We start from the raw sequence: 23,560 nt of genomic DNA, 5'->3' as shown, positions 1-23,560 counted from the left end.
TGGAGATGTCAGTAGGAATTGATCTGGAATTTTGAGATGAATGCTGATTTGCTATTATTTTATATTTTTTGCTATTTCTTTATGGAATACACCTTTGGGAATACAGGGCACAAGAAATGTTTAATCTTTACCACTTTCAGTAGTAAATCTAATGGTAAGAAATTATATCCATCAGACGAACAAGAAGGAATAGCGATATAATCGATTTCTACTACTTTTGCCCCATCTGGGGAGAATGAAGAAAAGAAGATGCACAAAATGGCAGGCTGATAATTTTTGGTTTGCAAAGCTGGCTTAGGGGTTAGAATTCTGGAATAGGAGCCAAGGGCATGGAGTCCCTCTCTGAATACTACCAGTGATTTGCAGGCCATCTGACTTCTGAGCTACCACATATTCAAGTGGTGTGACAACTGCCATTTGCTCCACTGATAGTAGGATGAGCACACAAATTTTTAGGTCTTGGATAAGAAGTCAATTGAAACTGTGAGGACTAGAATGAGGCTCTAGAGGCATGGAAGAGTATTAGCAATGTTGGCAAATGGAAGCATTTTATCATTGTAATGTTTTTGACATCAAAAATCTTTTGCACCCAATAATATTATTTACCCTTTTATTACTTGGGAATAAGCTAAAGCCCCCAGAACCAGTATCTTAATAAGTTGATACGACATGTTCCTTAGTAGAGAATGCAAATTCTGAAGATTTTATGCATTTTAGAAATTATTATGCATTTTAATGCAATAATGCACTTAGAATTATTTAGACTATATTTAGAAATAATTGACGAGGCAGCAGTCACTTCCAGTGCATCTTTGTGTGTTCACCACTGTATGAGAATGACTTCTATCAATCTACAAGTTGCTTATACTCAGACGTGCAGGAAAACTGAATCTCTTTTTTAAAAGATAATATAAGAAAATCCACAACTCTTTATATCCATATGGAAATATTTCTGTATAGTAGATAAAATAAACTGGAGTGCCTCAAATCACCCTAGTCCAGGTATCCTTCCCTTTTCATCCCTAATTAGGCTCAGGGAAAGCAGTGACTTTTTTCTACCCCCCCCCCGTGAAAGTTATGAGAGTCTTTTGCTCAAATCACCCACAAGGAAGGCTTGGAAATTCATGTTCCTTAGAGAGTCGCCAATCCTGCTAAAGAAGATTAAATGCCCATATCGCACGTGTCATATCCTACAGCTAAAAACAGGGAAGAGAGCAAATGGAGCCTGGCCCGTATTTAGGCAGCTACCACAGTGGGGTGATCAGCCCACTCTTGGGGGCCTTTCATGTTCATGTGCTGTGGCAGCCAACATATTCCCTCAAAAATAGGTAAGAACATCAAAAAGACTCATATTGCTTCTTGGACCATTTAACACTTTGAACCATTTTTGTGGCTCAGAAACAAAAATTTCTGGGTTGGGGCAGAGGTATTTGATTACTGTTGCCACACACACACACACACACACACACACACACACACAATCTCAGCTATATATATCTGCACCGATTTGCACTAAAGATTAAGGCTACTTGCTTACCTGTGAAGTTGATTGTCAGCAAGTAATCCTTGTACAACTTCCTCCCATCCAGGATCTTCATAGCATCACAGAGCTTCGTGGTGTTGGGGCAGAGGGTGCGCTGCATTTTGTGCAGCGCATGGGCCATGGCATACACGGCATTCACCACAAACATAATCTTGGATTCCTGCTCATAGTTGCTGCTGTCGATGGCCAGGTGCTTATCGCAGGCGCGCCGGTGGTTCCGCTTGTTCTGCAGGCTGCACTGGAACTTCTGTTCCCAGAAGTCCCGAAACCAGGGGTTGCGGTGGTTGTTGTAGGGGTTGAGGCTCTGGAAGTACCGGTCGAACTGGCGGACCCGCTGCGAGGCGAGCTCCAGGGTGATGGCGCCGTAGGCCACATGTTCGCTGCCCTTGACGATACTCTCCTGCGCGCCCCAGCCGTCGCTGGCCACCCAAGTGAAGGAGGCGTTGGCACGGCTGGCGGCGGCGATGAGCTCGCGAGAATCGTCCCCGCGCATGAAGAGGACCACCACGCGCGCGTTGGGTTTCTGCAGCAGCTCGCGAATCACGCTGTCGTAGGACTTGCGGATGTTGGAGCGGCCCACCTTCTCCGCGGTGGCAATGCAGATGTTGCGCAATCGGGCTTCCTGCTCGAAGGCCTCGATCCCCGTCTCCCCGTAGTCTCCCTCGGAGGCCACGGTGGACACGTAAGTCCAGTTGAAGAAGCGCAAGATCTCGGCCATGGCTTTCGCCTGGTAGAAATCAGGGGGCACAGTCCTGGCAAAGTAATCATAGCGCGATTTGTCACTGAGTTTGGCGCTGGTGGATGCGTAACTTATCTGAGGGATCTGGAAGAGCCGTAGCAGGTTTGCCACCTGGCGCAGGGAGAAACGGGAAGTACAAAGTTAGAACCCGGAAGTAAATGGGTGAACGTGGAAAATGACTATCATTATACCTTATACACAACACCCTTTTCACTTCTAGATTGCTACATTTTCTTGATAGTTCTTGAGATGAATGTCAGCTACTTCCTTGGATACTATATTTTGGATAATAGGTCGCAGCTTAACAGCGTATACTTTGAGAAAGGGCTTAGAAGAGAAATGAGAAGGGCTCCCCAGCTCCCTTCCAAGCTTTATGCTAGACCCTGAGCTAGGATAATTCCTGTTCGAGTGTCCTCAATGGGGTTGTTTTGCTGGTAAGTTTCTGGGGTCCTGCTCTAGTTCAGTCAAATAATGAACTACAGTGAACTGGCCAAAATCAATTTTCAGATCATTTGGCTGCAGTTGTATAGAAAGAGCCCGGGTGCTGTCTAATTCTCACTTCCCCCTCTTTTGCTAAAAATGGCATTCTCTGAAAGAGTTTAATTTTGTAACTGTATGCCACATGGACAATCCAAATTAAACATTTATTATCTAGGTTAAGCCAAAAAAATCAACTAAAATTCGATTTGGTCCACCCCAAATTTTAAGCATATACTTGTCTAAAGTCTTGAAAAGCGTGACTAACATTTTCTTAGTTTTCTCTTTAAAATTTGTTTCTACTTCCTTAGATGATGTGAAAGAAAGTATGCAAATACTATTCTTATTGTATTTTTTTAATTAAAAATCAACCAAAGAACGATTGCAAATCTTTCAAGTAAGAACCATCTACTTTAAAATGTTTAAAGCTTTTTTGGAATAAAAAATTTTAGACTTCTTATAATTCATCTGTCAGTATTTTACTGTTTTTTATTTATTGCAGGATAAAAAGAAGACAGTGATTCCATTTTTTCAAGGAGCATTTTATGTATAATTAAGACTTTGCATAGATAAATATTCACAAATATTTAAATAGATTATATATATATATATCTAATAATAAGTTTGTTTTTATTTTTCTTGGCTACCTAAATTATTCTGAAAGCTTCTATCTCTGCTTTCTTTATTTAAATGATATAATGTACTAAGTGAACTTTAATTAGAAACTACCCTGAATCTTCCAATATATTCTCTGAATACTTTGAAATTTTCTCTCTGAAAATTGCGGTTTTGGGTTTATATTTGACATGTAGGAAGCACAGCTTGAAATAGGCAGCTGTTAGCAAAGAGCACAAGTAACATAAGACAACTGACATCTGAGTCCCGATTAATCATCCCTTCATCTGGTAAAGGAAACCAACAGCCAAGTTCATACACAGCCACACAGCATGTTCTTGGAGATCTGGCCTGCTATTAAAACTAACACTTGATATAGCCCAGAGTTATCAAAAATGTTTTCTATATCTTTTTAAATTGTATTGCCTCTTGACAACAAACAGAACAGCTAGGAAATCTGGCATTTAACATGCAATATAGTGCAAATTTAGAACTCAATTCTTTCTTGCATTTGGTAAAAACTTTTTTATATTCCCAAAAATGGGTGAAGTTTTGGGAGTGGGTGTGGGTTGCTGGGTGGATGAAGACCAGTATATTATTTATCTCTTCTTTTCTCAGAACCAGGAAACCCTGGACAAAATGGCCTGTACTAGTCATTTGAACATAGGAGTATTGCTTGTTTTCTCAACATGAATTAAATGACAGGTAACATGGAGATGATACTGTCATTGTTTCTAGAATGAGCACCTGGCTTCTGTTGGATTTATGTACTCCATAGTAGGCTTGGTGGTAAGAGCCTATGTCTGCACAGGCTTTGCTTGATTATGGAGTTTTTGGGTGGCACTGGAGAGGCTGTTTCTTCTTGATGTTATGGTATTCTCATCTTCAAGTTATACAATCAGGACCTGAATCCCTCAGGGAGACAGAGAATGAAAGGATCTGAAAAATGCCCAGAGACAGTATTTTCCGGGAGCTGAATCACAGTGAAAGGATCCTAAACTGCTGAAAATTTCTTCTCCCAGAGAGGTAGGAGTAGTGAGAAGTTGCTTAAGAATGAGTTCTTGTTTTTTGTCTGATGGGATCCTGTGGCTTCATGTCTACCTCTCCAAGATGTCTGAAAACAATTTACAAACAAAGCAGGCTGTACAAGAGAAGGAACTAGATGTAGAATAATAGCAATATGGAAAAGATTCTCTGAACTGAGAAGGTGCACAATGAGCTGTAGCCTGTTTGGGAAGATGGTGGGCTAGAATAAAAGAGCGATTATTGCCATCCTTTTAATGATAATTATTTATACAGTATGTGCGTGTGAGCATATTTAATGAAAAGACCACCTACTTTCGAAAAAGGATTCATTTGGTGAATTGTAGCATGAGAATGCAACACTAATAAGGAATTAGGTATAATATCAATTGTATCACCTATATTGAATAGCATGGGGAAATAATACTGTCCAAAGTTATCTTCAAAGTTGCATCAGAAACCTATGTAATATAAATTAATGATAGAGCCATGCCTTGAAGTACTTTTATTATGGTGAGCTGTTCCTTTTAAAATTAGTTTCCGTAGATTATAAAGGTGCTTACCGTAAAAAGTATACACTACAGAAGTTAGTAGATTTTAAATCTCATTTCCATCCATTCCCTACCCACCCCCAACCTGATTTCTAGAAAAGAACAATGTTCAATTTGGTTTATGCATTAAAAAATGTATTTGTACTGTTGTAAAACCAGTTGCCAATGTGCTGGATGATTTTATATTTATTTTCTCCTTTGGTATTCACAACAACCTTTTATGGTGATTGTCATCTCCATTATAGAGGTACAGAAACTGAGTTCTGCTGGGTGAAGAAACTTGTTCATAATTGTATATGGTTAGAAAGTGAGGGTAGAGTAAAGATATATAACCAGGTCTTTTGACTTCAAGTACCACGGCTGCCCCCTCACAACTTCCTCTCTACCCTCCACTGTGTGACTATGAACCTGAGGGTCTAAGCACAGAAAAGCATCCAAGTAGGAAGAACAGAAGAAAGGAAAAGAAGCAATGTTATGATAAACACTATCAATTGCCTAGCTGCTGTTAGAAGGAGCATCCTTTTTAACACAAAATTTAAAACTAGGGTTGGGGCATATTAAGATAGATATTAGCTAGATGTCTCCTAATTCAGCTAAAAGCTGGACTTCTGAAACATTCTTAACTTGCTTAACTGGCCATATAACTTTTCTAAGAAAGGATGAAGAAATGAGGGCAACTCCTACACTGGACATAATTTTGAATGATAAGAAAGAACTATTTTATGATGAGGAAGTAATGTGAAATTTTGGAAGCAAGCTACCCCCCATTATGTTATTGTTAGTAGGAGTGGAGGAAGGAAGGGAAAACAGGATCTAGTTATATATGCTTTAGAAAAAAAAAATTTTCAAAAGTAGATATACTTCTCATGGATACAGATTCTAAAAAAGAATATAGCTTAAAAGAGACAGGGGAACTTAAAAAATAAATTCAGAAAATACAGAACAATTCCAGCAAGGCAGAATAGACAGGAAGTCCAGAGACCCCACTGAGTTACTGGGCTGCACTGGGGGGACTGGATGTTAAAGAACCTGTAGCAAGAGATGGATACTGTGGGTTTGTTGGGGGGCATCCCCAAGAAAACTATAGAAAATTGGCATGAACCCAGGAGAAAAGGATTAGGAAGACTAAAGCAACAGAATGTGAAAATGGAGCAAATTGTTGGCATTATTGTCTGGTTTTCAAATGATGTTTCAGAAGATAAGGCAGGAAGAAACAGCATTAGTAGGTGTTGAAGTTGGTTCCATGTGAGTAAAAGAGAGCCAGTATGCAGCTCCTCTTGCTATCTCATTCTTCCCAGTGAAAATGTTTCCTAATCTGGAAATGGTAATACAAATAACATGAAAAGGTTATCTCACACCAAAGTAGGAGATAAGACCGAAAGTTATGCCTATAATCACACTAATTGAGTTTGCTTCTAGTTCTGAGTTCTGAAAGAAATTGTAGATTAAATTGTGAAATTACTATCAATAATCTGGAAAATCAATAAGGGGAGGACATTCAGAGGGTAATAGGGGAGGAGGAAGGGCAAATTCAGGAAATATGAATCAAGAAGAAATATAAAGCAATAAGCATGATGAGGAGTTTTGGTAACTTTCTAGAAGAGAGTTTTCTAACAGCATGAGAGCATGAGAGAACTTAGAAATGAATAAGGCAATTACTAAGAAACAGCATGGGTTCAGTAAGAGTGAATTTTATTAGGAAAACATCTTTTCAATATTAGTTGATCCATTTAGAGAAGACATATTTCTAGTTATAACGTGTTTGTCTCTTTTTATTTCTGATGGCATAATCTCCATATAGGACCATTCCTCAAATTCCTTATTATAAAAAGTGTACTTTTTCATTTGCCCATCTATACTTTCTGCTTGCTCCATAAACATTTGTTTACTTACTGTCTGCAACAATAACAACAGCCATTTAAGAATTAACAGTCACTTAAGAAATTTCCACTGGGAAGATAAACATCATGATCAGGTTTGGCTTTATGATTTATGTGAGAAACACAATGACCTTAAAGCAAAACCCCTTATTTCCTACATCTTGTGAGGCTGCAGGTAATGACATTTAACATAAGTCCTCCCCGCTTGCAATGTGTACTATTGTCTGCAATATTTTGCATTAAAATACTTAAAGTCACAAATGTATTGAATTATTTGGCTTGAGGAGGGATGCTTTGGATGCTGGATTTAGCCAGGTACTTGGTGTTTTCCAGCAGATGCTATAGTCTAAAATTTGTGTTTTTCCCATTGTTGTAATTGCAAGCTGGAGTGATTTAAGAATAGATCTAACCTACAATAGTTGTCCAACAAATCATGGTTAATATTTTTTGAGATTATTTTCTCATTATTATTTTCCTCTCTGAATGAACTTACCTCTATAGTTTCCAAAATTTATCATGTTCTCACATCAAAATGCTTTTGTACATTTTGTTCTTTATGCTGGAAAGAACTTCACCACTGTTCACTCAGCTAATCTGTTCAAAGTCCCTTTTCTGAGAAACCTTCCATGTCCACTCACTTCAGACTGAGTGTGTACCCATTCTCTGAGCCTCTTTCACTCCATTTCCATGGATTCCATGGCACTAATCAAAGTATGTGATGGTTTCTAGATTATTCAGTAATTTCTCCACTGGAGTGAGAACTCTTAAGGGCTGAGAATGTGTCCATTAATCTGTATCCTCAATACCTAGCAAAGTAGAAGGTGCTCTATAATGTTTGTTAAATAAATGAATGGATGAATGGATACTTTGCTGCTTTACTATGTAACCTTTTCTAATTACGAGATAGGGTTTTGCACAAAACAGAAGGCTGGCCAGGCAATGTAAAGTTACTCTCAAACACTACCGATAAACAATTTTCTGTGCAATGTGGATCCTTTACTAATCACATTCAAAGTTTCATCAAAATAAGATGACATGTAAGATAAGGAATTGGTTTAGACCTCTAGCAATCTGCCATCAAGATTTTTATACCATTAAAACGAGTTTCCTCAAATTATCTCTATGTGACTGGGAGTACACAAAAGGCAGTCAATATTATACCAACTGGATCTAGCCTGTGCACCAATTCCCTTAAGGCTAGACAATTGCTTTTTTGTTCTAAGGAAAAATAAATGAAGACTTTTGTCTATGAGATCTCAGTCCTGAAACTACTTATAAAGATATACCTAAAGTGGGCTCCACCAAATGAACTAGTACTAGAGTTTGCTGGTAAGTTAGGGTTTTCTGGAGACAAATGCATTGTGCACAAGGCAAACAAGCAGTCAAATTTTCCAGGCTCCCATCAGTGTCTCTTGTTACTGGTGCTTTGGGAATGTCTGTAAAACTTCACGTTTCCCACAGTCAATAGCTGATTGTGGAGTGATGCTGCTGTAGGCATCCAAACCATCCTCATTTGCTGAGAGTAATTTTGAGTTAAAGACCAATTTATTTGGGAGTTTTCCTTCACCTGACGTTTTTTGACGGCAAGGGGACTCTTCTTTTCAGTATCCCAGGTGTAGTATTTCATTCCAGTGATGCTGGGAGCAGAAGAGTATGAAATATGGGAACGAACTCGGATAGTACATTATTATTTTGATGCTGTGAAAAAAGAGATTGTGGATTGGAAATTTCAGAGTCACCTGTTTGGCTCACATCAGTCCTGTGGTCACTTTTCCCACTCAGGAGAAGGCATAAAATACCTATGATCTACCACTTCAAACATAGGCTTTGCTCCTTCGGTGCTGTCAAAATGTCAAATATTTTTTTCAAGAGAAGACAAAAAGGTGTGTTCAAGTTTAGAGTCTACTAGAAATAAGGTTCCCACTAAAGTGACTCTCTATCATGAGGATTCTTTTCAGAACTTTCATAGTTATTGACTTCTGAGCCTCTGCTTTTAAATTGAACAACAATAGCTGTTTTTTTTTTTTTTAGTGGACCTAATCTTAGCTACAAAAATTCCAGATGGCAGTCATCAAATGCTTACTTTCCAAGAACAATGCTGTCGACAGAGCTGAACTACATACATTTGAAAAGTAAGCTGTTGCTGTTGTTCTGGAAACTAGGAAACTTGATAATCATCTCATGACTTTGCCTTTGTGTTCTGTGCTGCTCATATACCTCTTTGGGGCCCTTTTCTAAGGGCCTACACCTACACCTTTAATTGTTTTATCATATATGCATTGCTGAATGTTTGTTTAGTTCTTTTAATTAAATGCTTATATATAAGCCTGGAATACAAGCACTGAGAGCTGACACTTTGAACCATCTGCTACCTTAGAGCCTAGGTTATTAAATAAAGCAAATTCTAGCAGTTTTGATGTTAAGAGACCCCAGTGACCCTCCTATTCAGATTGATCAAGTTACAGCTATTATTTCTATAAAATCTCAGATTGGCTTGTATTTTAAAATGGAACTGGAGTTGATGCATAGTTGAGAAACTGCCTGAGGAATTCACGCAGTTCATATCACAAGTTATCTGTCCATAACAGATGCCAATCATATTGTTATTACAGAAAGCACTGGTCCCCCCCCTCCGCCTTTTTTTTTTGGCCACACTAACTGCAGCACATCTGGGAACATTTTGTATGAAAAAAGTGATAGAAGCCCAGTATGAAGGCCAGGAATTAATCTTGATTCAGGAAATCATGTAATGGAGTGTAGCATGTGCCAGTTTGCTAAGTATCATCTGTGAGAGCACCATGTGCCATGGACCCAAAAAAACTCTGGTCAAAAATCCATGTTGAAATTCCTGTTCAACAGCATAAGTCAGTCCTGATGATTTTGCAAGGACAATCCTGACAAAGGACTCCTTAATCATGGCAGAAACATTCAAAAACTGGCTTGAAGTAATGCTTATTTCTATACCAAATCTCTCCTGAAATCATTGCATTCAGCACTTTTCACTTTCTTCATTTGAGACTAAAGAATTTATTAGTATGAAGGTTATCTATTTTGGCATTCTCATAGCTTGACATTGAGGCTGAAATGATGTGAATCACATTATTTCAGGAGACTGGCATCGTAAGACATGTCAGGTTTCTCATCATAAAAATGCCACTCCACATTCAACAAGTGTCTGTCTTGCTGCCTTACTAACAAGGCACTCTCTCAGGAACAATTGGATTGTTTCACCCAGATTGAGTCAGGTATAAGACTAATTAGAGGTGTTTTGCCCACAGATCTGTTTGTATTTACTTGTTGCTCTCTTTCCCCTGCATGAGTTAATTTCTAAGAGTAATTGTGGACCTAAATTGGTTTGGGTTCCAGTCATTAAGAATGAGATCAAAAGGTTTATATCATACCTGGTCCAGAGTGCATTTGTGTTTGCAGGCAACACCTGCAAAAGCATGACTCTCAGAGTAACCTGACTTTACTCTCAGACCTGTTGGAAACATCTCCTCTAGTGCCTTGGATATTAATTTTTGACAATGTCTCTTGAGGATTTAACAGAGCAACAAGTTGGCCTAAACCACATTTCTGTGGCCCCTGGAATCACTCGTGTAACAATAATACAACAAAGATAGCCTTATCAATAAAAAAGGCATTCCTCCTCTGGTTGGTTGTCAACCAAATACCAAAAGATGTTGGATATGCCTGAGGGAGCTGAGGGCTGAAGCCTAAGGTTTTTTCAAATGATTATTATTCTGAGATCCTGTGGCTATAATTTAGGGCAGAGAGGTATATGTAGTACTAATTGTAGCAAATAGAACTGTGTTATTCATAGTTTCCTTGTTAAATACTCATTACTTCCACAGAGCTGTCCAGCAGGTATTAAAGAGGCAAATTGTATACAGAATTGAAATCAGGTATGCCAGCATTGGAATCTCAGCCCCTTCTTTCTCTAGCTGTGTGACCTGAGGCAATTTATTTAAACTCCCTGAGCTTCAGCTTCTTCATCTATAAAAAAGAAGTATAACAGTAGTCCCTACCCACCAAGGAACTGGGGAGAAATGCGAAAGTGTTGGACTTTCCCACCTGAGCAATTGCTGATTTTCCCGCAAACGTTGAAAACTGCCAATTTAGTGGGCCAATCCCTTGATCTGGGGGCTTTCTCTTGTGAGACTAGTTGCTGCAAGGGAGAGGCTAAGCTCACTTATAATTGTGCCTAGGAGTCCCCCTCAGAGAGCATCTTTGTTGCTCAGATGTGGCCCCCTCTCTCTCTCTGAGCCCACTCAGCAAGTGAACTCACTGCCCTCCCCCTTACGTGGGACATGACTCCCAGGAGTGTAAACCCCCCTGACAACGTGGGAAATGACTCCAGGAGATGAGCCTGGACCTAGCACTGTGGGATTGAGAGGATCTTCTTGACCAAAAGGGGGAAGAGAGATGAAACAAAATAAAGTTTCAGTGGCTGAGAGATTTCAAATGGAGTTGAGAGGTCACTCTGGAGGGTATTCTTAGGCGCTGTATAGATATCACCTTTTAGTCTTTAGTGTGTGGGAATGGCTAGAGGGAAATACCTGAAGCTGTCAAACTGCAACCCAGTGACCCTGATCTTGGGGATGATTGTATAACTATGTAGATTGCGTAGTGTGACTGTGTGACTGTGAAGGCCTGTGGCTCACACTCCCTTTATCCAGTGTATGAACAGATGAGTGGAAAAATGGGGACAAGAATTAGATGAAGAATAGAGGGGATGGAAAGATTTAGGTGTTCTTTTTTGCTTTTATTATTATTTTGGAGTAAGGAGAAGTTTCAAAAATTGATTCTGGTGGTGAACACACAACTGTATGATGGTGCTGTGAATACTTGATTGTACACTATGGATGAATATGGGTGTGTGTGAATATATCTGAATTAAACTGTATTAAAAACAGTAAATGAACAAAGGGGGTTGGGGGAATGGGATGTTTTGGATGTTCTTTTTTATTTTAATTTTAATTTTATTTTTTGGAATAATGAAAATGTTCAAAGTTAGATTGTGGTGATGAAAGCACAACTATATGACGATACTGTGAACAATTAATTGCACACTTTGAATGACTGTATGTTATCTGATTATATCTCAATAAAATTGCATAAAAAATGGTAGTCCCTAGCTTATAAAGTTATGTAAGGATTAAATGATAACACATGTGAAGCACATAACTCACTGGCTGGTACATAGTAAATGCTCAAAAAATAATAGAGATGATGATGATGTCTAATTTAGCGGTCATTCATTCAGCAAACTTTTATTGATGCCAATTCTACACAAGGCACTATTTTAAAATCCAGATTTACCAAGATAAGCAATGTAGCCCCTCTGTCCTCCAGCAGTTTAGTTTGAAGGGGGACAAAGAAATAGAATCAAGGATAAAATTTTATAATATATATATGTGTGTGTATATTTATTATATACGCACAGACTTATACACATGCTCAGATGAGGGAGCTGCTTAGATAAGTCATGGCAGGCTCCCAGGAGAGGTAACATTTAGGTTTGACTGCCAAAGATAAATGGAAGTTTGCCAGGCAGAGAAAGGCAGAAAGAAGTTTTTAGGCAGAAGTTAGAACACAAAAACAGAGAGATGTGAGAGTGCACATCTGCTTTAATAGTATTAGATAGTTCAGTATTACCAAGAATACCATGTACTTTGTAGAGAGTAGTAGAAAGGAAGGATAAAAGGACTATGGCTAGACTATATTTTCAATACTATGCTAAGGATTTTGAACTTTATTATTTAGGAGATAAAAACCATTACAGATTTTTAATAACATGTTTTTAAAAAGACTACAGTGGATGACATTCAGGAAAGGATAAACAGATGGAGAAAAGGCTCATTCTGGCCTAGACAGTGAGTTCTTCAAGGCCAGGGGCCATGTAACCCTAATAACACTGAATAAGTAATTATAGGAAATACCGAGATTGGGGGTTTACAGAAAAATAAATTTGAGCCTACTTAAAACTATGTTATTTGGTTGACAGTAATTTTTCAGGTACTTATGTATTAATTTTTTCTCCTGCTTGTATTGTTCAAGGTCACCTTGAATCCTTCTTAGAGGGAAGCAGGCCATAATTAAAATGGTGGTTGGAGACTATAGAAATGCTAACGAACTCTTACATTCCTGGAAGCATCTCAGCAAAGGTAACATAATGACTTTCTTTAATATAGAAATAAAAGCTAAAGAGCTTTTAACTATTTAGTTAACTATTTAACTAAAAGTTCAATATTCCTTAACAGTGGAGAGTCTCTGGATGGCACCCACCTGTGTTTATTGTTGTATCTCTTTAATTCTTGAATAAAAGATATTCTTTAAAACTACTATGTAAACATAGGTAATATAGGCTTAATGTATATTGTGTATTTTTTATTTCAATGGAAAGTTACTTTTTTTATAGAAAATTTTTTACAAATTGTAGATCATATTTTCAATCACATTTGCTTTCCAAATACAGAGGGCTTAACTGCCTGGTTTATATTCTATGAGGCCTCATTGTGAACCTGATGGCAGCTGCCCAAATTGGAGGCCTGGTGCCTGGGAGGAACCAACTAGTCTCTGGAATACATACCCTGAAAATTCAATCCTATTAGGTGATGGCAAATGTCTCAAGATGTTTTGCCATTCTGAGTGAATTAATGACCACTTGGCAAGGAAATCCCATCTATGTGGGGGAAAAAATTTTTGAAGATGTTCCTTCTCTTGTATTCCTCCCCTTGTTGTAATTCATTCTGTTGAAATGTAAAGCCAAATACCTGGCAAGAATCAAGGCTTTGTCACTAGTAAGAGAGGAATTTCCATAATATACCAGATGGTGATGTCAAAAATAGCAACACCGTAATTTTAGTGTTCAAAATCCCATGGATATACCTCCTGGAGTAACACCATTTGCCTAGAGTGTAACTGCAGGTGTTTTTGGAACACTAGTCTTAAATTTCCAAAATTCACTAATTGGAAAAATACTCTGTAAGTGCGTTATTTGTAGATCAGTAAAAGTACTTTTACCACATTATGTTCATGGATTTCATTATTGTATACTGCTAAGAGTAGGCTCTTTCCGTATTGAAATTCTGAGCCTTTGGCTTATTGATCCATTAAAAGGGCTCATATTTAATGCTAATGTGAAAAGAAAACTTTGTGTCATTAAGGCAAAATCATATCTAGGCTTAACTAAAACTGTCAGAGTCTTATTTCAATTAGTTTACCTATTAATCTATAATCATAGTATAAAAAACGTGCTGATATCTCAGGAATATCTGTATTCCTTGCTTCTCATTCCATGACCTCCATCATAGCTATGTGACTTGTGTTGGGGAAGTCACAGACACCTGTTAAGCGGCGCTCACCCAGACCTTGCCTACCCCCATTTCCTTTTCTGGGGGAGTCACAAAAGGTCTTCTGCTACCCCCACCTCCTTTTCTCTTGTGCACCATTCTGCAGTTGGGGGAAATGTTAGGTCTAATGAAAAAGCCTGGCCAGACCAGAAACTGGGAACAAGCATCCCAGATGCTAATCAAAGCAGGAATTCTCAGTGGCAGGGCCCTCTCCCCACAACTAGTATAGATTTGTCTTTCTTCTCCGACTTGAAGTGGGCTGTGTGGAGCTGCCATCTACCACCCCTGACTAGTTTTGGCCACCCCAGACAGGCCAGCTGTGATGGGACATCTTGCCCTCCTCTTTTGGACTCTTCATGCTGTGTAAGTGACAAGGAGATAAGTTGCTCTTTGTGGACTTTTTGTTGTGTGAAAGTAATAAAAGGGTCGTTTGCTGAAAATTTCTGTTGTCCTTTGAACCTGTGTTCCCCTGATGCACCTTTGTAACAACTTGCTCCACAATTGGCAATATAAGCCTGGTTCCAGACCATTTTATTGCCCTATGAACAGTGGTCCTGATGGTAGCCTCTTGTCTTTCACAAGAGTGTCTCCAAATAAAAGCACGACAGCAGAGAAATTAATTAAGGAACAAATTAACCCCAAAGCAAAGGCAAAAAAAGGAAAAAGAAAAAAGAAAACAACAATTCTTCTTGAATATTACCTCTGGTGAACATTTCTACAACGAATATTCATGAAAGCATTTGTTAATTGTTCTTACTGGTGCCTCCTCCCTGCCATAGAAGTCCTTGAACAGTATTGCCCTCTCTGGGAGGAGGGGAGTTGGGAGCAATGGAGGAAGGTTTCAAGACAATCAGCTTTGTGAGATTGTTTTAGAATGAAGTCTTAGAAAAAAAATAAAAAGATTCTGAGATCACTTTTGAGTCAACTTTTTTCTAAAGCTTAGATTATATGAGGGAGTGATCAGAACAGTAATGTGGGAGGCAACTATTTGAATTCTGATGCTGATTCTATTACTTGTAAATTGATAGAAACTTGAACTTGGTACTTCTATGTTCTTCTTAGACTGGAGATGTTGAAAGTAAAATAAATACATAGGTAAATAAGAAAGAAAGAGGACTTTAACATGATATTATCTGTTAAAATGTTGAATCCTTATTATGCATGCAGCAATAATTTTACTGTTTTTCATGTGTTTCCACGGTTAATTCCCACTAAAAAAATAAAAGTGAAAGAGATACTATTAATATTTCCATTTTAGACATGAGGAAAGAAGCACTGAGGGTTAAGTAAAGCCTAGTCTGTTTGAACCCAGAGGTTTTAACTACTGGGCTGAAATTTTTCAAGAAAGACACACTAAAAATTTATAGTTCTAATTTATCCCTGCTATGATTATTGTATTTCCAATAGTAATCTCACTAATGCAGCTATCATTTCAAGTTTTCTAGTGATAAGAGACACTAGTAATACGAAGATTAGTAAATGGATTTCAGATGCTGTCACTGTGCTTTCCTTGAGGATAGGATGATGCTTCATTCTCTCTTGTGTTAGCTCCAAGCACGATGCCTGGCATACAGTAAGCACTCTGTACATTCTTTATGCACAGAGAGAGGCTTTATAGAGTGAGATTAGAGTAAGGGCGGGGGTCAAATCTTACCCGGAATGGCCCTGGGTGTCCAGCTTTGTTGAGTCTTGGATAGTCTTCTTTGGGATCATTGATTTTGGGGTCCTTAGACCTACTGCAGTCTAAGGACAAATAAATTTTAGCACAGACTTTATTCCAAAACCCCTAAAACTGGATCTTTTATGGCACAAGTGTAGGCCTGTGGGGAGGATGGGGGGAGCTTTGCTCTATCTGCTTACCTAGCTATTTCATCTGTCTTTTGTGTCAAACCCAGTTTTGCATTGTAGGGAAACGCTTGTTTTTCATTTTTGAGAATCCAAACTGATCTAGAATAGGCGAGTCATAATGGTGACCCTGAATCTAGGATTCATTTAGGTGATTTCAGCCTTCTGAATGTGCAGCAGGTTTTCATCTTGCTAACTCTTTTAATTCATTCAAACAATATTTACTCTCAATATGGTAAAGGAATTATTCTACCATATTGAGAGTAAAAATTGTATTACACAGACAAAAAGATGCGGTCCCTAAACTTATAGTTTGGTGAGAAAATACATATGCAAATGAACAATTATATTTTGGATAATAGTAATGGGGGTGTGCATTTATGTAGTGGAAGCTTGAGAAAGCCTTTTCAAAAGAGATAGGGTTTGAGCTGAGAGCTGAAGGCGAGTAGGATTTGGCAAAGCAGAAAGACAGTTAAAGGACGATACATTCCAGTCAGGGGAAAAACTATGTTGAGGGAAACACTATGTTTTCTCTTTTTTGAAAGACAGTTCAGGTAACATCTAGTATAGTATAGGAAAGCAACTTTTTGGCGAGACTTTAAACAGGTTTACTGTTTACCCAGAGCTAGAAGTCTACTTCCTATTTAACTCCATTCCTTTCTGTTCATTCTGTTATTCTCTGTGGTCTTCTAGTGTTATGTAGTCAGCTCTCACACTTGTACCAGTTTTATGTATGGATTTGATATTTCCTAATTTCTTATACATGCCTCAGGGGATGGTAAGATGTCTACTACTTTTAAATTTTATTCTACTTTCTCCTCACCCAGACTCTAAACAATAGTATTCTTGATGTACTTAAGATATACATTCTTGATAAATGCTTATTGTCTGACTGAAAAGGGATGTTATCATGAGTGCCCAAGTAGTAATATGTAGGTAATTGAGACCCTTGATTCATCAAATTAACATAATTACTGCAATAATCAAGGGAAATAGCAATTGGCTGGACTTCTGCTTTAAAGTGATCCTGATAGAAAAGACTCATTTATTTTGCTTCATGTTTTAGATACTTCCTTTGTAAGGGCTCGTAGTCTTAAGAGTAGAGTATTTTGCTTGAACAACATATAATTATAAAATTACAAAAGGCCTTTAAATGCCAGAAAGTTTAAATACTAATATGTTGCTTCAATCTCCTCAATAATATCTCTGTTAAAATTTTGATTAGCTTTTGCTTGAATACTTCCAGTGACAGAGGACTCACTCCACCCAACCTCCCTCTTTCCAGGCTGCCTATTTCATTTCAAAGACCTCTTCCTTATGTTGGCCCTAAATATGGCTTGCTCTAGATCAATGGTTCTCAGTGTGGGGAGGGGAGTAATTTTGAAATCTGGCAATCTATGGAAACATTTTTGGTTGTCACAACTAGAGGATGCCACTGCCATTTGGTGAGTAGACACCAGAGATGCTGCTAAGCACTCTACAGTACACAGGATAGCCTCCCATAAAAAAATAATTATTGGCCCAAAATGTCAATAGTATTGTGTTTGAGAAACTGCTCTAAATTCAACCCATTTGTCTAAAGAAAAAGTATTTTTTTCATCCAGCAGTCTATCAGATACTTAGACAGCTAACCATATGAAGGATTTTGCACTCCCAAGTCCTTCAACTGTCTTTCCAATGCTCCGAAACAAATAACATGTGACCCATGCCAAAAGCATTTCAGTTTAAAGGCAGAATCCATCAAATCACTCATTGAGGGAGGGCAATGTTTAAATTGACCAGTAGCGGTCCACTTTAGCACTGTGGAATTTGGGAGGAGAATTCATAATGTATAATGGAGTGGTGTCTTTATGTGCTTTTCTCCTCACACCATATAGGTAAAATCAGTGTAACTTATAGCAAGAGATTTAGTTTAAAGAGTAATTCTTCTCAAGGACATGATGGGAACAATGCCTGGCATGTTGTTATGGCTGCCTCCCATGCTTGGAGACTTCATGGGAGGTGGATATTGCTAGCAAAGGGTCCAGTTACACCAGGGAATGGAAAAACGTAGCAAGATCTTCCTAAGACTCTCTTCTGCTTCTTTCTGCGGGCCCAACTTTTAGATATCATCCAACCCAAATCCCTGTTTGTTGCTGAGGTCACTTTAACACTCAGGGGCTAAACAATAAGTGGGTGGATTCACACCTTGCATGTTCCAAATAAAATTTGCTCCAGCTAAGGAGGAAAGCCCGAGGAAATGATACATCCTCTGAACAGAGGGTTCAAGGAACATTTTTAGCTGGACAGGTCAGGAATTCTTAACAACAGTCTATTTGAAAAAATACAAGCATAAGCACTGCTTCAAAATAAATATCATATACACAATTACCTAGCAAAAGGCAACTGGCCTAATTCTCTTTTCTGTTAAATACTTATTATTTTCCCAAAGTGGGTGGATTGCAGGCTTATAGAGAAAAGCAGAATAAAGGCTTAAAAACGCTTTGAAAAGAAACCTAGTCACCAGAGGGGGTGAAGAGAACCCCATGTATATTTGCTAATAAAGTAGGACTTTGATGCCAGCTTTCATTGATTAGTGAATTAAGAAAATCAATACTGTTATTTTATAAAGGGGACCACCACTGAGTGGTTTGTCTTACTTAATAAGAGAGTTGGGAAAATAATTATCCAGGTCTTCATCAACAGCTTAACCCAGCAAATCATTAAGAATTTCCCATCGCATGCAGTTTGCACAGCCTGCAAACACTGCCTATTGTATGAACAAACACAGCAGGGAACATCTCCTCTGCTGACTTCCTGGAGAATTCTTCTCCTTCAGTGGGAGGATAACGAAAGAAGAGGAATTTGGAGAGAAAGAGCCTGGTGAAGCAATTGAGCTAATAAAGCAACCCAGGCCAAGATGGGGAAATTATGACATCTAAACTGACCCAAACTCAAAATGGAAGATACACAAATATTATCATTGTCTAAAGTTCTCTCTCTCAACAGGCAATTTTGTGTCTGAAATCCCTGGCTCTGGCTTGGAACTGAATGCAACAATTATAGGTAAGGATTTAAAAAATTACGTGTTGGATTCATATGAGTACTTTCCTCTAGACTTCACTCTCTTTTCCCCAGCTCAGTTCAAGTAAAGCTACTTTCCAATATATATTCAGGAAGTCGAAAGTAGTTAAAAATGGATAGCAGTGTTGATTGACTTGCATGGATCTTTGCAGCTACCAGCTGTATTCTGTCACTATGGTTACCAGACATCAGGGCTTATGACCAGAATCAGTCCCTGGAGCAGGAGTGGGTGAGTGTGAGAGGCACGCAGGAAAGTCCTTCCCCTAAAATGTTTTCCTCTTTAGTGTGCAAGAGTACCTTAAATTCATTAGGAATTTCTTTGGATTGTTTTTAGAATTTTAAAAGAATTTTAAAGGAATTATTTTGAATTCCTGTTTAAAGACAAATGTGTTTCGAATGGATGACACACTAATTCTTAGATATAAAAGAGGCCCCTAAGACCTTTTTTCACTCATGAAACCTACCTGAAAGCAAGGCCTTGTGGGAAATGGGTCCTTGCAAGGGTGCCTGGAGGTCAGTGTATAAGACAAATTGCTGCACCTCCCAGTTTTACCTTGGCCTGGTCCCATGTGTGACTTAATCAGAGTTTGAGCAGTTAGGAAACTTAACAGCCCTGGAGGAGGGAATGAACCCCTCTACTCCTGCCCTGTCCTCCCCAGCTCACTTCCTTACTTCTGTCAAGGTCCTTGTCCCCCTGCATATGAACATCTGCCACCACTTTCTGATGGGTCTCATTGGACCCAGCAACTCTCTTCTTCAGGCCATCATTCACACTGTGGCCCTGTTAGCCTTCCTCTAAAGCAACTTTCATTCTCCCCATCATGCTCAAAATTTCTAAGGGTCACTTCTTATCCTATGAGCCACATGAACATATTCTGAATTGTCTTCGGCATTATTTCATGGTGCTATTATACCCACAACTGGATTTTAAGTTCCTTGAGGTCGATACTATGTACTAGGTTACTTTAGTCATCTCTAAGCCCTGTTGCAGTGCAGAACACACAATAGGCACTACCTACAGATTGACTTGCTGACTTGAGCACTTGGTGAACCAAGGATGATATCATGGGACTGCTTGGCCACTGGGAAGTCCATGTAGCTGATTTTAGATGTGGCTCTTCCACTGACTTTCGCTGTAATAATAGTTACCATTTATTGAACCTATTAGTTTTTGGAGAGGCATTCTCTAGAGAGATTTTATCAGTTAATCTTCTCAACAAATCTTTGAAGTAGCTGCTATTTTCCTCATTTTACAGATAAGCTAGTAAGTGGTGAAGTTGGAATTCAATTTCAGATCTTCCAATAGCCAAAACCAGTACCCTTTCCAGTAGAGCATGATAGTTTTGATTTCTTTATTTATACTGTGTAGAAGAAAACCGTATCAGCATTTGTGACTTTATGGTGATGTTAACCAGATAAATGAAATAATAAACTAGGTCCTTTGATGATTAAGAAGTGGGTTCTTCCCTTATGAACAAGTACAGGGTTTTAATAATCTACATTTTTTTTTAATCGGACTGGCCTCTTCTTAGGAGTACATAAGGAATAAAAGTGTAAAATAACCTTTTAAAAATCTATTTGCCTGAAAATGTTACAATTGGGTAGGGTGGGAGTGGGAGTGTGTTGCAATTCTCTGTACGGAGTTTGTATTATTTGTGTAACTGTCATGTAAGTTTGAAAGTATTACAAAATTTTTAAAAGGTTAAAAAATGGATAGACATATAGAATGATATGGCAAATGTGGCAAAATATTAAAATTGGAGATCTGGGTATATTGGGGGTGGGGCTATGTTGGAGTACTTCTCTGGGGTTTGTATTAGTTTTGTAACTGTCTTATCAGTTTTAAAGTATTTTAAAATAAAAAAGTTTTTTAAAAATCTACTTGGATTTCCTGGAAACATATGAACAACCTAGACTGACCAGAGAAGAAATAGAAGACCTCAACCAACCCATCACAAGCAAAGAGATCCAATCAGTCATCAAAAATCTTCCCACAAATAAATGCTCAGGGCCAGATGGCTTCACAGGGGAATTCTACCAAACTTTCCAGAAAGAACTGACACCAATCTTACTCAAACTCTTTCAAAACATTGAAAAAAATGGAACACTACCTAACTCATTTTATGAAGCTAACATCAATCTAATACCAAAACGAGGCAAAGATGCTACAAAAAAGGAAAACTACCGGCCAATCTCCCTAATGAATATAGATGCAAAAATCCTCAACAAAATACTTGCAAATCGAATCCAAAGACACATTAAAAAAATCATACACCATGACCAAGTGGGGTTCATTCCAGGCATGCAAGGATGGTTCAACATAAGAAAAACAATCAATGTATTACAACACATTAAAAACTCGAAAGGGAAAAATCAATTGATCATCTCAATAGATGCTGAAAAAGCATTTGACAAAATCCAACATCCCTTTTTGATAAAAACACTTCAAAAGGTAGGAATTGAAGGAAACTTCCTCAACATGATAAAGAGCATATATGAAAAACCCACAGCCAGCATAGTACTCAATGGTGAGAGACTGAAAGCCTTCCCTCTAAGATCAGGAACAAGACAAGGATGCCCGCTGTCACCACTGTTATTCAACATTGTGCTGGAAGTGCTAGCCAGGGCAATCCGGCAAGACAAAGAAATAAAAGGCATCCAAATCGGAAAAGAAGAAGTAAAACTGTCATTGTTTGCAGATGATATGATCTTATATCTAGAAAACCCTGAGAAATCGACGATACACCTACTAGAGCTAATAAACAAATTTAGCAAAGTAGCAGGATACAAGATTAATGCACATAAGTCAGTAATGTTTCTATATGCTAGAAATGAACAAACTGAAGAGACACTCAAGAAAAAGATACCATTTTCAATAGCAACTAAAAAAATCGAGTACCTAGGAATCAACTTAACCAAAGATGTAAAAGACCTATACAAAGAAAACTACATAACTCTACTAAAAGAAATAGAAGGGGACCTTAAAAGATGGAAAAATATTCCATGTTCATGGATAGGAAGGCTAAATGTCATTAAGATGTCAATTCTACCCAAACTCATCTACAGATTCAATGCAATCCCAATCAAAATTCCAACAACCTACTTTGCAGACTTGGAAAAGCTAGTTATCAAATTTATTTGGAAAGGGAAGATGCCTCGAATTGCTAAAGACACTCTAAAAAAGAAAAACGAAGTGGGAGGACTTACACTCCCTGACTTTGAAGCTTATTATAAAGCCACAGTTGCCAAAACAGCATGGTACTGGCACAAAGATAGACATATAGATCAATGGAATCGAATTGAGAATTCAGAGATAGACCCTCAGATCTATGGCCGACTGATCTTTGATAAGGCCCCCAAAGTCACCGAACTGAGCCATAATGGTCTTTTCAACAAATGGGGCTGGGAGAGTTGGATATCCATATCCAAAAGAATGAAAGAGGACCCCTACCTCACCCCCTACACAAAATTAACTCAAAATGGACCAAAGATCTCAATATAAAAGAAAGTACCATAAAACTCCTAGAAGATAATGTAGGAAAACATCTTCAAGACCTTGTATTAGGAGGCCACTTCCTAGACTTTACACCCAAAGCACAAGCAACAAAAGAGAAAATAGATAAATGGGAACTCCTCAAGCTTAGAAGTTTCTGCACCTCAAAGGAATTTCTCGAAAAGGTAAAGAGGCAGCCAACTCAATGGGAAAAAATTTTTGGAAACCATGTATCTGACAAAAGACTGATATCTTGCATATACAAAGAAATCCTACAACTCAATGACAATAGTACAGACAGCCCAATTATAAAATGGGCAAAAGATATGAAAAGACAGTTCTCTGAAGAGGAAATACAAATGGCCAAGAAACACATGAAAAAATGTTCAGGTTCACTAGCTATTAGAGAGATGCAAATTAAGACCACAATGAGATATCATCTAACACCGGTTAGAATGGCTGCCATTAAACAAACAGGAAACTACAAATGCTGGAGGGGATGTGGAGAAATTGGAACTCTTATTCATTGTTGGTGGGACTGTATAATGGTTCAGCCACTCTGGAAGTCAGTCTGGCAGTTCCTTAGAAAACTAGATATAGAGCTACCATTCGAGCCAGCGATTGCACTTCTCGGTATATACCCGGAAGATCGGAAAGCAGTGACACGAACAGATATCTGCACGCCAATGTTCATAGCAGCATTATTCACAATTGCCAAGAGATGGAAACAACCCAAATGTCCTTCAACAGATGAGTGGATAAATAAAATGTGGTATATACACACGATGGAATACTACGTGGCAGTAAGAAGGAACGATCTGGTGAAACATATGACAACATGGATGAACCTTGAAGACATAATGCTGAGCGAAATAAGCCAGGCACAAAAAGAGAAATATTATATGCTACCACTAATGTGAACTTTGAAAAATGTAAAACAAATGGTTTATAATGTAGAATGTAGGGGAACTAGCAG

At 38.3% G+C, this 23,560-nt stretch overlaps 1 protein-coding gene across 8 annotated transcripts in view; it reads right to left on the bottom strand.

Annotated features, from left to right (window-relative positions):
* Positions 1–23,560, bottom strand: part of GRM3 (glutamate metabotropic receptor 3) — a 260,271-nt gene that overhangs the window by 96,589 nt on the left and 140,122 nt on the right. For all 8 annotated transcript variants that reach the window (XM_037836540.1, XM_037836539.1, XM_037836541.1 and 5 more), the window contains one exon: positions 1,538–2,393. In XM_037836540.1, the coding sequence (XP_037692468.1) occupies positions 1,538–2,393 (856 nt within the window). The remainder of the gene's footprint in view (positions 1–1,537; positions 2,394–23,560) is intronic.

This window comes from Choloepus didactylus, chromosome 5, assembly GCF_015220235.1.
Source record: "Choloepus didactylus isolate mChoDid1 chromosome 5, mChoDid1.pri, whole genome shotgun sequence".
Lineage (NCBI taxonomy): Eukaryota > Metazoa > Chordata > Mammalia > Pilosa > Megalonychidae > Choloepus > Choloepus didactylus.
The sequence above is the reverse complement of the archived record's forward strand: the minus strand, read 5'-3'. Positions and strand labels throughout refer to the sequence as shown.